The following is a 15,125-nucleotide window of genomic DNA, read 5'->3' as shown; positions in this document are numbered from 1 at the left end:
TCACAAAACAAAAAACGTGAAGTTCTAACTATATCATTCAGGTTTGCATGCAGCTCTTTGATGACAGTTCATTGGTCACTGTCCTATGTTAGGATTGTAACTTCTGAACTGCAAGTAACACAAGGATCTCTGTGACAAAGGCAGTAACCCACTGAGCTACCCACATAAAATACAGTTCATCTGCACTTAACTTCTAACAGAGAAATGATTGCTCTCCAGCAGGATCATTAATACCCAGCGTTATCTGGGCATTTTTTTATTGTCCTATTGTTGTCCTGCATCGGCCATGATAATGATAAAAACGGATTAAATGAAGCACACACAAAGTACATGTCCTGCTGCGCCCATGCAGAATTTAAAAAGAAAAACAAATAGTGACACATTCTCCTACCTACTCCATTAGTCAATCTTAGTGTCGCAGCCTGAAGTGATAAGCAGCTGCAGGGGTTGGGAAAGGCAGGGCTTTAAGTGGGATAAAAATACTAGCGGGTCTCTCGAGGGGGCGTGGCCAATATAATGAAGGGCGTGACTTAAACATACATAAGCTAAAAATGTGTGCTTCTGTTATTGCATCCAGATATATGATACAAAAAGTAACATCATACCTACAACAAGTCAGAACTATTGGCTTTGTCAATGGTTGTTCGTTGTATAAGAAAAATAAGCAGCAACTGTGGCTTGTTTATAATATTGAAAAAGCTTCCACATAAAGCCCTGGTGACACCACGACAATATTGTTGCTCCTGAGTTCCGAAAGGAGAAGAGAAATCCAGAGAGAAAATGACTCTCTTTAAAGGATTTCCCTTCTCCTATAACACTCGAAAAAACGGACCGCCTGTGCCAGGGCACAAAACAGAGCCCGATAGAGACCCGTCTCGAGGCCTCCTTAAAAAAACTGCCGGTGCTCAGACCCGGTGAGACCCGGCCCACTTAAAGCCCTGGGGAAAGGTGAATCGAAATAAACAAACTTCTTTTCTCCTGCGCTGCATAGAAAAAGAATATCCACGCAGCAGGACAGTAGGCAAAGGTTACCGCGGCCAAAGAAAGGATGTGTCGCCTTTCGCCATGCCCCTGTTGAAGATGAAGGGGTGAAAAAATAAACAAAGCCTCGTTAACATGTAAATGGTCTTTTAAAGACCTGTGAAGTACTCAGGTACGGCTGCGATAATCTCTGAATCTGTCTGTGTGTGCGCGCCCGGGCTTTGAAGCACTTCGAGCCCCATGGCGTTTCGCGCCTGCCTTCAAGCCTGACTAGAACCGGGCCTGAATTAGGGCAGTCCCGGGACGCTTTTTTAAAATAAAGAAGTAGGGGAACGGACTAGCATAATTTTTAAAAGTAGGGGCACGCCGTGCCCTTCCGTTCCCCCCCACTTCTAACACTGCTTTCATTCTGAATCAAATGTTCTTGCTATTTAGGACCCAAATAAACTTCCTCAGAAGAGGGAGGGGCAGTGGCCTAGCATAGGGGTGGGGGAAAAAGGGCGTTTGCCCCAGGTGCAAAATTCTGAGGGTGGCAACATTTTGAAGGAAAAGTGGAAGGATACGTGCGTAACCACCCTCCCACACCCCCCGCGAAACCTCTAATCCTGATATCTATACTGACTGTTTTAGATGTGAAAAATGAATCTTTACATTTACGCCAATTAGTGCTTCCCCAACTGGGGTGTGGACTAGACTAACAACTTCGAACCCACGGACTCCCACCAGGCCAGTTAAACGGGGCGGTGGGCTCGTAATAATTTATCACAACGATCTTAAAGCCTGATTTCAGCCAATCACATCTGGACTGTGAAGCCCTTAGGTTGAATTTCACATTTAACAATATTGCTGACTTCAATGGCATTTCAATCTATTGTTCTCTTGGGTCCAGAGCAAAGTTCATCCAATCACTAACCGAGGTCACGGAATCATGCATAGATCGCTCTATTTTACACCGCTTGGGGACTTTAACTTCCACTTAGAGATTTCAGACAATAAAGCTAATTAACTCAGTGACCCATCGGCAAATCACACCCTGGATGGAGATTTTACTAGTAACCAGGAGCTGAGTTTTGAGAAAACCTTGCCCCTGACTTGGACTGACCACAGAGCTTTGTTTCTCTTGCTCAAAGTTCCTACCAACTACGGGTATAGCCATCCTGTGCCTACCTTGATCAAATTCCGCCCCTGGAAAAAAAATGTATAAATCCTAATTAAATAATATTTGCCTGAAGTCTCAAGCCATTTCAGCTAATAACGTAGACACAGCTGCCAATATTTTTTTTAGGTCTCGCCTACGCAGAGCGCATGCGCTGCATAGAAGGGGACCTCTTGTAATCGATCAGCTTTTCTCCCCAAAAATGTGCACGCATTGCTTTGCTTTCTAGTGCAACGTGTGCACGATTGGCGATTCCCTTGCGGGAGCAAGCGACACCATCTGTTAGTAATTATCACGCTCGCTCCCGCAAGGTAAACGCTGCTGCGTCCCTGCTCTCGGCCGCACTCCCCTTCTCCCCCTCCCACTCGTTTTTTTTTTACCTTGAGCTGCAGCAAGTGATGACAATGGACATCTCTCACAATCGCCATGACTTTTATTGATGCCCCGGTGACGAGCGTGGTTCCCGCATACAATGACGAGGAACACTGATTGTTAACATGTAAAGTGGAGCCCAGGCCCTGGACTGAAGGGGAGGGCCATTGCAGCCACTCATTTCTTGTTCCTACACTGCTCGCGGTGACGTCAGTTGAATCAACAAGTTAAAGGTGCGAGGAAAGTGGTTGCAGAACTTTGGTCGTTGTGGTGTGATTCCAAAAGGAAACGCACGCCTGACTTTTTCAACCCATACTAAATAAAACCAGAAAGGCGTGGAATAAGGCATTTTTCATGCATTCCTGATGTTCTGACACTCTTTGGAGAAGTGGTTCCTTGGCTCAGGGCCGATGCAAGTCGACAAAATGGCCTGACTTTTTTTTTTTTTTTAAGTTAAACAATTTATTTATTTAAGGATTTCTTTCATTTGAATCATGTCATGCTGACCGCAGAGCAACGTGGAAAAACAAAAGAGATGAGCAAGTGTAATTGGAATATACACCTGTACACATTTTACATAGTAAAATTGGAAACATTTTAAGGATCGGTCCCCGCGCACATAACATTTTTCATGGAGTACACAACATTCTCTTAGTTGCGTTGTAGTTGTTTTTAAATAGCGCTGCGTAAACACAGCACAGTGCTCGCAATACAGCTCCGCAGAAGCATTACTTTTTTTCAACGTTAGAAGCTAAAATGTGTATTTCTTTTTACAAATTAAACCCTGAAAAACGTTCTTAGCTCCGCCTAGCCTTAAAATAACGCTTTCTCTCTCATATGCCCCTGCGCCGGCACTATTCATTGCACTACACTTACACTGCATTAACCACTGTACCTGCGCCGCCTCTTAAACTGCTGGCACAGTCTCCAGATCTACTCTGCGACTGGTTCTGGCGGTACATAAGTCCTATCCCTAAATCTAGGCCCTAAGCAGGCAGTCTCTCTGCATCCATGCTTCACTAACTCCGCCTTTTCACTGACGCAGCATTTCATCTACACTGTTGTACTCTTTCTAGCGCTGCACCGACACTGTCTATGGCTTTGTACTGGCACCATAAGATGGGCTGGGTCTCCATCTCTACCCTGGCCTTGGCCCTGGACTGGCACATTGTCCGGCTTTACACTGGCACGAACAGGCGTTCTGCAGTGCTACCTGGGCGCCGCCGCCTCTCTGCCCCCTCTTGTTGGTCGGGTGGGTGAAGGGGCGGAGACTAATGCTCAGCAGCTGGCCCATCCTACAATTAGCGGCTCTTAGGCTGTTGGCGCTGCTGGCTGCAGGCCGCGTCCTACCCTCAGCCCCCCGACCCCGCCTTTGGACGGGGCCCAGTGGCTCTCGATGCTCTCCTAGCACAATCCGATTAAGAGAGCGTCATGGTCTCTTGTTTCACTATCTCGCGAGCCAGCCCCAACATCATTAAGTGGCACAGGGGGAAGCTGGCAGAAGCCAGCGGTCCTGCTTGTGGGCACCGAGGAGAGTGTCTGCCAGGGCCTGCCTGAATCCCAGCGCCAGGCTTCATCGTGCCAAACCGTGTGCTGGGCAGCAAAGCTGCACACCCTACCATCACGTTGTAAAAAGGGTTATTGCAGTCTATTTTTGGTGGGTTAGGAATATTTGTGTGTGTAGAAAACTACTTGTCAAATAGGAAGCTAAATAGTTATGTTTCGCTACGATCTTTGGTCTAGCGCCTTATGCGCTAGGTATGACCTGGGCTTTAAGAGGGCCGGGTCCTGCCGGTGCTCAGCGCCGACAGTTCTAAAAAGCAGATGCTGATACGGGACCCTATCGGGCATCAGGGTGAAAAATAAATCTTAACTCTTCAGCAGCACCACCCTTCCCTGCCTTTGATGTAGCTTCAAAGAGACTCGTTATAGTTATTTCACAGTCTCATCATTTCAGAACTGAAGCATTTTTAATATTATATACAACGAAGCCGTAGTTGTTACTTATTTATCTTATGCAACTAACTGCCATTGACAAAGCCAATAGTGCTGGCTTGCTGTAGGTGTAATATAAGTTGTTGTATTATATATCTGAGTACGATGAGAGAAGCAGCAAAATACCAGTCGGGTGGCGCTCTATGCCAAGCACAGATTTTTAGTTGACGTGTTTTTAAGCCACGCCCTTAATTACATCGACCCCACCCCTTTGAGAGAGCCCCTCCCCAGATTTTTCATCCCACTTAAAGCCCTGGGTATGGCACCATAGCATAGTGGTTAGAACAAGATCATTTGTGTGTCTTATTATTAGCGTGGTGCCATATCCTGAGACTCTTTACAAAACTGGAGAGCATACAGACCTTCATTCGTTGCCGTGGCTGCAGACAGTGTTAGCTGTCTAGGAGACCCTACCTCATCAGTTCTTCAAGAAAGTACAAATAACAAGCATTGGCATAGCCAATAGGTCTCGCCTTTGGGACCTTATAAGTGTTTAGCCATGCAACAGTTGATGTTGCATCAAGGCTATTGTGCCGCATAACTAAATACTTATAAGGTCCCAAAAGCGAGACCTATTGGCTATGCCAATGCTTGTTACTGGATTGATTCCGCAGTTTCTCAGCAAGGCCCCATAAAGATGATCAAAAACCACAGAAGGAAGCTCTCTGCCCCATGGAATTCAGAAGATCTAAGACTACTAAAACGAAAATGCAGACGTCAGTAACGAAAATCAGGGAACAACTACTGCCCTGAGGAGAGGAACACATAAAAACAACTTATCAGCAGGTATAAAGCCCTGATTATTGCAGGAAATCTAGACACTTCACAGATAAAATTAACCCCAACAAAAATTCCTTATTTAAAAAAGTGAACATTTTCAGTCACGGCCGTCATGACTCGTAGGCTTGGGTTGCGTGGGGGGGCATGCGGGTTCGCGGAGGTGGGGGAGTTGGAAGGGTTTCATTTTTATTTTTTTTAACGTACCTTACCTGGTCCCGTGCCGCCTCAGCTCCTGGCCGGGTCCCGCGTTTTCCTGCTGCTTTCCTCAACAGGAAGCGGTCTCCCTCCCCTAAGCCAATCAGAACACTGTGTTGTGATTGGTGGGGACAGCACCCAGCCGGGCGCCTATGGGGAGGCTATTTTCACTATGTAGCTGTTTGAGTGGGGTTTGGGGGGCCTCTAGACAGTTCTTTGTGTCATAAAATATTTACACTGATTTTTGTTACTTCCTGGGCGTTTATCGGACTTCAAACAGAAGCTGATAAATACCACTGCAAAAGGTTAGCATGATGGTGCTATGGGGTTAGGGAATCAATTAGAAAATGAGAGAAAGGAAGGCCTGGGGGCATGCGTAGAACAATGGCGAGGTGGATGGTTGTAAGGATGGATGGATGCATGGATGGATGCATGGATGGATAGAGGGATAGATGCAAGGATGGATGGATGCATGGAGAGATGCATGGATGGATGGATTACTCGCTCAGTGTCATTAGGGATGTGGTCCAAGTGGGGGATTTTGTATTGTATTAGCTACTCCCTTGGGTTTCAGCATCTGTTTTTCTGGGAACAGATATGCCTCATTGACAAATACAAGGATAGGAATTTGATTGGTTAATTTTATTGATTACAGGAATAACAATCTTGCTACTGCCCTCTACAACTGTAGGAGCATCAATTCGTTCTATGATCCCTTTTCTGTCAGATGACCGTCTCTCTTTAGAGAATTATCTCACAGGGGAATTTATAATGTGATATTTGTAATACATTTTCCACAAATTACTTTGTTTGAAGTTTGCCTCTGTAACCAATGATGTTCTCTTTTGTGAAGAGTTCTCAGAAACGACCGCCACGTGCTGCACATCTGTGACAGGCCCTGCTATGTCTGACAGCATTTTAATGACTGTTAATGAGGTTCAGCGACTTTCTGGAAATCGTGTTCACATCTTGTAGAAGGGGGAGTTCTCGTGCGGAGGAGAATGTTACATACCATGTTCTCGCAGCCACAGAACACTCAGACAGAATGATGATGCGGATTCCTAACACTCTTCGCCCACTTAAGTGAACCTTTTAATGCCCCTAAAAGTGGAAATTTACAGAATCGAACCTTAAATGCCCCAAAAAGTGGAAATTCACATAGTCTACCCTGAAATGTACCAACAAGTGGAAATTCACAGAATCGAACCTTAAATGCCCCAAAAAGTGGAAATTCACATAATCTACCCTGAAATGTACCAACAAGTGGAAATTCACAGAATCGAACGTTAGTGAAAATTCACATAATCTACCCTTAAATGCACCAAGAAGTGGCAATTCACAGAATCGAGCCTTAAATGCCCCAAATGTGGAAATTCACTGTAAATCTACCCTTAAATGTCCAAAAAGTGGAACTTCACAGAATCGAACGTTAAATGCGCCAAAAAGTGAAAATTCAGACTCGAACTGTAAAATGCCCCAAAAAGAGGAACTTCACAGAGTTGAAACTTAAATGCCTCAACAAGTGGAAATTCACGGAGACAGATTCTCTAGAATGTTCTGTTTAACGGTGTTTTATGACACGACATGTAGCTGTGAGGGTAAGAGAAGGACAAAAAATATGATTCAGTGGGAGTGTGATGGGAGATAAAAATGAGGTCAGCATTTACAAGGTAACAACTTGGGAGTATTCGTAAACATTTGTGTTCACTTTTCACACACTCATTGTACTTCTAAACGCACACCTACTTTCAGAATAAGTGATGAAAAAGATAGTTTGGAAAATTACCTGTATATTTTTCAACGTATTTAGAGGAATCGTTTTTCACATGGAAAAGGTGTTTTTGCACAAGAAATATAATAAAAACTTGAACGTGCTATTGCCCCTTTACCAGATCCCAGCATCTTTGGATTTTCCCCTCTGCGAGCAGGCTACAGCACCGAGGGGCATATCCACAAGCAGCAGCGATAATTATCGCTGGCCGCTCTTAGCGTGAGGAATTTTATCGCCAGCTATCGCAGATAATTATCGCCATGCTAGCGCTGTATTAACATCGCATCGTGCAATGGCGATAATTATTCCAGTGATAGCGATGTTTTCCATGGAACATCACTGATTTTCCAGCGATGTTCCATGGAAAACGGCAATATCCTTGGTGATAGGGCCTGTGGTCTTAGCCACACAATCCACCCTCCATGTTTGGTATGCCTTAGGAATTTAACAGACGTTAAATTCCTGCGTTAAGGCATACTTAACGTGATTTTAAATATCGCTAACCCTCGTTGTTAATATGAGGAAGCTGGGTTAGCGATATTTACCCAAGGGAGTCTTGTCAGGCATGTCTCCTTTGCATCTCATTAGCGATGCGATGGGAGGCGTGCTGACAAGGGGTGCTAATGCAAGGATACACGCGCTAGCGTGTCCTTGTTGATAATGCGATAATATCGCCGCTTTTCGCCCGAAAACGGGCTCTAAAGCGGAGATAATATTATCGCCGCACCTTTTAATATGCCCCCAAGAGTTGTATGTTTCTGGAGTGCACCTCAGAGTTATTTGCATCCTCAAAATATGGGAAATTTCACTCATCTCAGTGAAACAAATGTATACTCTTTTTAAGGCTGTCTCAAAGTGTTTTTAATGTTCCCAAAGCTGATGATGATTCGTCATTTCCTTGTACTATTAGAATTCACTATTAGAGTTCACTAAATCAGTTGTTTGACTCTTATCGACCTAAGAGGCATAAAGGGTTGAGTCAGCCCTGACAGAATTGGAACATGTGTGCCATAGGCTGCGCACAAGGTAGAGGAATAACAGAAATACCGATTTGTGGACAGTGAAGGCAGACACGAGCAGCCAGATTCATTCATGTCTTATTATTAAAACATCACCATGAACTTTGTATTTTGTATTCATCGTCATCATTACTTTTATGCAACAGAACCTCCTAGTGTCTGCTTCGTTTTTCGACGTGTTTGATAGTGCAGCTGTCTGGACGACCCTGTGTTAGCAATTCTTCCAAATGCATTTAGGGTGGTGTTTGGCTTTGCACAGAGGAGTATAACTCTCTCGCCTCATGCTAACTGCTCATGGCGAATCATACCGCCTCTCTTCGGCAGTTTGCACTGATTTATGACAGTACAGTCGCTGTTTGCTTTGTATTTTTAACTGCAGAAGGCTTTCTTAATTATGTTTGTCAAGACTCAATACACAGGTTAGACCTTTTTGCTTTGCCAATGCTTGTTTACTATAGGGAACGTGACTGTAGGGCTATGTGGGAGAGATGTGACTCTCGTGAGATAGGACTAAGCTCTCTCACTTCCTTAACTCTCAGACCCATAGAGATACTTCGGTTCCAATAATTAAAACCTTGACACACCTTTGACGGCGTTGCCTTAGCAGTGAGACATCGAAAGAGAGCAGGTCTGAGGCACGTGGCTATTGCTGTCAAGCCCTAACCAAGCAAGGTAAAAGATGAAAAATAAAAGCAACTTGCAAAAGGGAGTTATAAAGGAAAAAGAAACACATCGCAAGAAATAAGGGGGCAAAAATAGACCATTTAGTCAGTGGGGAAAGTCAGAGAACTTACAAAATATCAAAGCCCCCATTTGAAGCTTAAGAGAGAAAGGGGCCAGAGTCATGTCTTATTAGGACCAACATCGGCCTGGGAGAAGAGAAGGGTTACAGCTGCTGAAGAATTTGTCGTTTTGACTTTAAAGATTTTTTTTCATGTTCAGTGTGTGGATTCATAATCACCAGGATCTTATATAATACATAAATAATGTAAAGCTGTTGCCAAACTGAATGTAACATTGCCTGGACCTAGGTATAGAAAATGATAAGTGTGTTTCCAGCCCCTTTGGGATGCCTCGCCAACCTGTTTCTTTTGTGTCAGAGTCATGGGAGCCAGAAAAAGGCGAAGTCGGTGCACTCTGACTTGCACTGCCCACCGCGAGCGTTGTGGTCCACTGTGAACTGGCACGAGCGGTATGGGGTAAAGCTGACATGCACCTGACCGGCAATATTCCAGGTCCCAGAGTGCGCCCCATTGGCTGAAAAAATGTTTGCTTGTGTGAGAGGGCTTCTATTGGAGTTCAACACACTGCAACCAAGCTTAGAGGCTTTAGCACATTCTAGACAGACAGAAGCTCTTCATTGGCAAAACTGACAAAAGGCCACTAGATGGCAATACCTAGAAAGATATCAACAAGTGAAATTGCATTGACTTTTTGCAGAATTCCGCAAAAACAATCAAGTGGGGCTTAGTTAAGGGTGACAGGGGTTTCATTAACTAACCTTACAGGGTAAATGAACGTTAGTGCTTAGGACTGCTGGTCAAGAGCTTCCTGAGCTATTAATTGCGACTCTCCATAAAACTCTCCATAAAACTCTCCATAAAAGATCCCTCTTAAATAAAGGGGAAAAAACCCAACACGTATATGAACAATTTGCAATAGAAAAATAGACTATAGCGGCATCAGACGGAACTTGTGCCTCGATGTTGTTTATTTGACATAGATTTTCTCTCCTCAGAATTCCTCTGGGGGGGGGGGGTGTCCATGGTGATCTGTTCCTTAGAAACATTTGCTTTGTGAGTACGAAAGAGAGATCCTAACCGTATCCAGTGATCTGTCTCTGAGGACAAACTTCTTCACTCTTGGACTTTTTGTTTTTTTATGAACAGAATTAAAGACCTTACATATTAGAATACATTGAGTTATAAAATCAACATTGCAGCCCTTGCTCATGGCGCTCCTTGAGATGTGAAGGGCAAGCTTGGCTAGGTTTCCAAGCAGCACAGTGCAGCCGCCGAGTTTTCTGGGGTTGGCTGCGCGAATGGTGCAATCCAGCGCAGAGTGACATCTAGTGAGATGGTCCCACTGCTGCTGTCATTTAATGTGCTGGTGCAGACAGGCTTCTTGGTGAGATGCCCAGCCTGGGATGAAGGTGCACAGGTGAGTGTGCACAGTCTAGCACTGGATTGTACTGGAGGCCAGCCGCGACCCATGCAGGTAAGAGCGGCGAGGCCGAGTTGGGTATGGGGGGGGGGGGGGTTTGACAAGTGACCACGAGGGTTTTTTAAACTTTATTTTCAATTTCACCAAAAATATCAAAACTGCAATAAAAGGCTGGGAGCAGGGCGCATGAGCCGCGGCTCTCCCCACCAAACAGAGTTGTTTTGAACATTGCTGATGGTTTTATACTAAGGAGCTGTGTGGCCTTGTTCACTTAAGTGGCTGTATGAGCAGCCGCATAATTTCACACTCGAGGATAAACTCTTACTTCCCTGAGCACAAGGGGCGCGCACAGAAAAGTCCAGACCCAGTGCAAGGATGGCTCGTGCATTCTATAATGCGTCACTGACGCCATTACCTTAATGCTGTGTTGGTATTTACTTTTTCTTGACTCTTTGACCACCTTAATGCTGTATTGTTCAATATTCTTTGGTCGACTGTTGCGACCCACACAAGCCTACATTTCTTCGTGTAACATGTAAAGCACTCCGATACCTTCGGGTCCAGCTAGCGCTATATAAAACACTCATGTTCATATCATTAAAATGTATACAGACAGGGCAACAGGAAGAATATGACATTCTATTAATCCAGAGGACCCGACCTGGGATCCAAATCCCCCCCCACCAGATATCCTTGTGTCGTTTCTACTCCCCAGTGCAAAAACACCAGTTGATGGGCAGAATGCAGAACAATGTCATACATTCACCCCAGTACAGAGATCTGGGCCTAAATCCATCGTTTTTTTGCTCACCATGCCATTCCAGTTTGAACCCAGCCATATGCAAATCAGTCTTGACCCTGTTACTCATGGGTACAGTCCAGCTCGAACTGCCAAGCCAGGTCCTTCTGGACTGGAAACAAGCATCCTAGGACCGGTTTCGGGGTTTCACCCCTCTTCAGCCAGGATAGCTTGATTCCAGTGGCATGGAGAGCACGGGACCCACGTCTGGGCATAACCTTCCCACTCGGGGTGACAAATGCAAAAACACCAGTTGATGGACAGAATGCAGAACAATGTCATACATTCACCCCAGTACAGAGATCTGGGCCTAAATCCATCGTTTTTTTGCTCACCATGCCATTCCAGTTTGAACCCAGCCATATGCAAATCAGTCTTGACCCTGTGCCTCATGGGTACAGTCCAGCCCGAACTGCTAAGCCAGGTCCTCCCTGGACTAGAAACAAGCATCCTAGGACCGGTTTCGGGGTTTCACCCCTCTTCAGCCAGGATATCTTGATTCCAGTGGCATGGAGAGCACGGGACCCACGTCTGGGCATACCCTTCCCACTCGGGGTGACAAATGCAAGAACAACAGTTGATGGGCAGAATGCAGAACAATGTCATACATTCACCCCAGTACAGAGATCTGGGCCTAAATCCACCGTTTTTTTGCTCACCATGCCATTCCAGTTTGAACCCAGCCATATGCAAATCAGTCTTGACACAGTGCCTCATGGGTACAGTCCAGCCCGAACTGCCAAACCAGGTCCTCCCTGGACTGGAAACAAGCATCCTAGGACCGGTTTCGGGGTTTCACCCCTCTTCAGCCAGGATAGCTTGATTCCAGTGACATGGAGAGCACGGGACCCACGTCTGGGCATAGCCTTCCCACTCGGGGTGACAAATGCAAAAAAAGCTACTCCCCAGTTCAAGAAAACCATCTCTATGTTGAATAATTGGGGGGATCCCAGCGTGTACCTCCCCGGTGTCATTGTGGGTAATCCTGTCTGTCCTGGGGTCTAGGTCTGTGTCCGAGTCATCGTCAGAAGGAGGGACTAGGAGATTGTCTGTCAACGCCTGCCATGTGCTTATTACTTTTTCGAGTTTATCGTCCTTCCTACTTAAGCGTTTGTGCATTTACTTCGCTAGGGCCCACTCTGCCACATCTTTATGCCACATGTCTATTGTTGGGGATCACTGAGATTGCCATGTAATGGCAACTCTACGCCGAGCCAACACCATCACCAACTGGCCAAATTTATAGGTCATAGTCTGATTCTGTGGGAATTTAAACAGTCTCAGCAGGCAGCACTGGGGGGTCAATTCAATGTGCAACTGTGTACCTCGTTTCAGTTCATCAACTACCAGCTGCCAGAAGGAGTATACGGCTCCTCAGAAAATCCGCCCTGCACCGTGGGCATGTATCTGGGCGAGCGGGGTCCATTCTTTGGAGATGTACTGGCGTTAAATATGTTCTCTGCAAGAAGTTAAACCGAGGGGAAATTAAATAAATAATTATTTTCTCCTCCTCCTCCTTCTCCCTCTTTGTCGAAATTCTCCCCTCACCCCCCGCTCCACCAATCTTACCTGCACAGGTCGCGGCTGCTGGAGGCATACCCTTACAGAACATATTCCTATGCCCAGCAAACTCAGAAGGACCCCACGCATTGGATGTCTGCTGTGCACCGCCGCACTCATGCAGCACACATGCACAGTGTGGCTTTTTTGACAAATAAACAGATTTTTTCTTGTTAATATCTCTTTCAAGAAGGTTTTTGAAAACAAGCCCAGTCTGGCTTTCTTAGTAGATTGAGTTTTACGTCAAAACGTAGGGGTGTTTGTGCTGATCGCCCCACCTCTGTGCCCCCCCCATGGACTCACTGGATATGCTTTCCGGAGGCAAAGTGATGAAAAGCAGCTCAAAGGGAGTTTTGTGCTGGTAAAAGGCGCCTTTCCTGCACAAAACACTTTTTGCATAGGATAGTAAATACCCTAGTGAGACTTAGTGTTACTGTGCACCAGCCCAAAGCTTTCTCAAATCTGGTTATCAGATTGCCGAATGCCTTTGAGGCACATTAAGATGAGTGGCAGATGAATACAATGCGAATTGCAGCATTTGTGAATTATTAATGGCCATTACAACCTCCGGCCATTGTCCAATCATTTCCTGCTCGAGCAACCACAGCTTGAAACTCACTTCCTCCAGCCCTGGGCACCGCCTTTTCTTTTATAACCTGCAATAACAAACCTACATTTCTGTTTTTTCAAAGATATTTCTTTATAGGCAAAAGTGATTGTGCCTTTTTGGTACCTGCCTTCCTTTCATAATTCTTGCCTCAAGCAACTCACCATTCACCTTTCCTTGCTTTTGACTCGCCTCTCTTTCTTCGCCCTCTCAACCTTTTGAACAGTACATGAAGTCCCACAACTCTCTGTTGCTTCCAACCACCCACTGCCAATTACCCACTCCTAGGATTACTTTCACATTTTCCTTCCTTCCAAAGTGACTTCTTTCCTTAAAATATTCCTAGCAGATGTTTTCTATTACTTTTATAATTTATCTTTTGTATTATGTGTTATTATTTATGGTGTTGCTGCGTATTTGCAAATTTCATTTGTTGTTTTTTATTGCTTCACTCTCTCTTTTTACTTTGTCATTTTTATGAATACAGTATTTTGATACCTTCGAGCTATATTCATGTTGTGTGAAAATGCAAAATAAATATATTTGAAAATGGCAAACTTTGCAGCTTTGTTGTGAATACTAAATTTTGATGAAAGGGTGGTCTGTTTGAATCTGTGGCCCTCAGCTAGGGTAGCCAGGGACATTAGGTCCAGCCCCTTTGGTAACCGTGACACTTCTCTTGTCAGCTCTCTTCTCATGGGTCATGATGGTTGCGGCACAAAGGAACAAAGTAAATCATGCTCTAAGACACCCATTTATTTTCTGTTGTTTCTACATCTTACTGTTCCTCTAGGCCTTAGCAGAATGCAAGGGCTAGGGGAAGGGTAATAATGCATAATGGCGGGTCAAGGGTCAACCTTGTGATGTCACCAGGGGTTACAGGTGTGATGTAACTTTCCTTGCCTCACGTTATTTGGGACAGTAAATTGGCGCCTATGTTTAAAGTATATTGTGCCATGGGATTCAAGCTGTAACTCACTGATGAGGCCTGAGTAGGCTGAAGCGGCTCTGGGGTGGTTTGTGTTCCCATCTGCAGTAGACCTAGACTGGCAGCTCGGGCTGGACTGTTCCATTAGGAGCAGGACCAAGCCTGGTTTGCATATGGCTTGTCTCTGGGTGAACATCGACGACTCATATATGGCCCCAGCTGCTGAGATTGAGCCATTCATTCCTTCCAACACTTTGTTGTTTGTTGCATGTTTAAAGCTTGACACAGTTCTCTGCAAGTGAACACTTCTCCTTTGAAACACATAATATGTCTATCTGATCTACCTTGAGTAGTGTGACCTGATATATGAGATTGTTAGTCTGCCTTTCATTCCCATTTTACTGTACATAGACTTGGCATCCTAACTGTTCGCCTGTAATATCTCTCATTTCATCAGCTATTTCTAAACTTATTTGGATTGCTTCCTTATTTGCAGGTGGGGAAGAGATTGAATTCAATCAACTCTTTTTCAGAGAAGATTTCATCTGCGATAGGTATTTTGGTGGCAATTTACATGGAAAGATCTCAACAGAAGAGCTGCACTTCGGAGAAGGGGTCCACCGGAAGGCCTTTCGAAGTAAAGTGATCTACGGTCTGGTGCCCGTCTTTAGCCCTGGTCATGTCTGTGTTCTGAAAGTGCACAATGCGGTTGCATATGGGACCAAAACGACGGATGAGCTCCTGCAAAGGAATTACAAACTGGCAACCCAGGTAACTTCCTATGTTGGGAATGTCCCTG

The 15,125-nt window shown here is 45.1% G+C and overlaps 1 protein-coding gene across 1 annotated transcript in view; it reads left to right on the top strand.

Annotated features, from left to right (window-relative positions):
* Window positions 1–15,125, top strand: part of ALPK2 (alpha kinase 2) — a 514,940-nt gene that overhangs the window by 445,382 nt on the left and 54,433 nt on the right. Inside the window, exon 10 of the mRNA XM_085630379.1 lies at window positions 14,823–15,097. Within this exon, the coding sequence (XP_085486505.1) occupies window positions 14,823–15,097 (275 nt within the window). The remainder of the gene's footprint in view (window positions 1–14,822; window positions 15,098–15,125) is intronic.

This window comes from Triturus cristatus, chromosome 2_1 (assembly GCF_964204655.1).
Source record: "Triturus cristatus chromosome 2_1, aTriCri1.1, whole genome shotgun sequence".
Classification (NCBI taxonomy): Eukaryota; Metazoa; Chordata; class Amphibia; order Caudata; family Salamandridae; genus Triturus; species Triturus cristatus.
The sequence above is the reverse complement of the archived record's forward strand: the minus strand, read 5'-3'. Positions and strand labels throughout refer to the sequence as shown.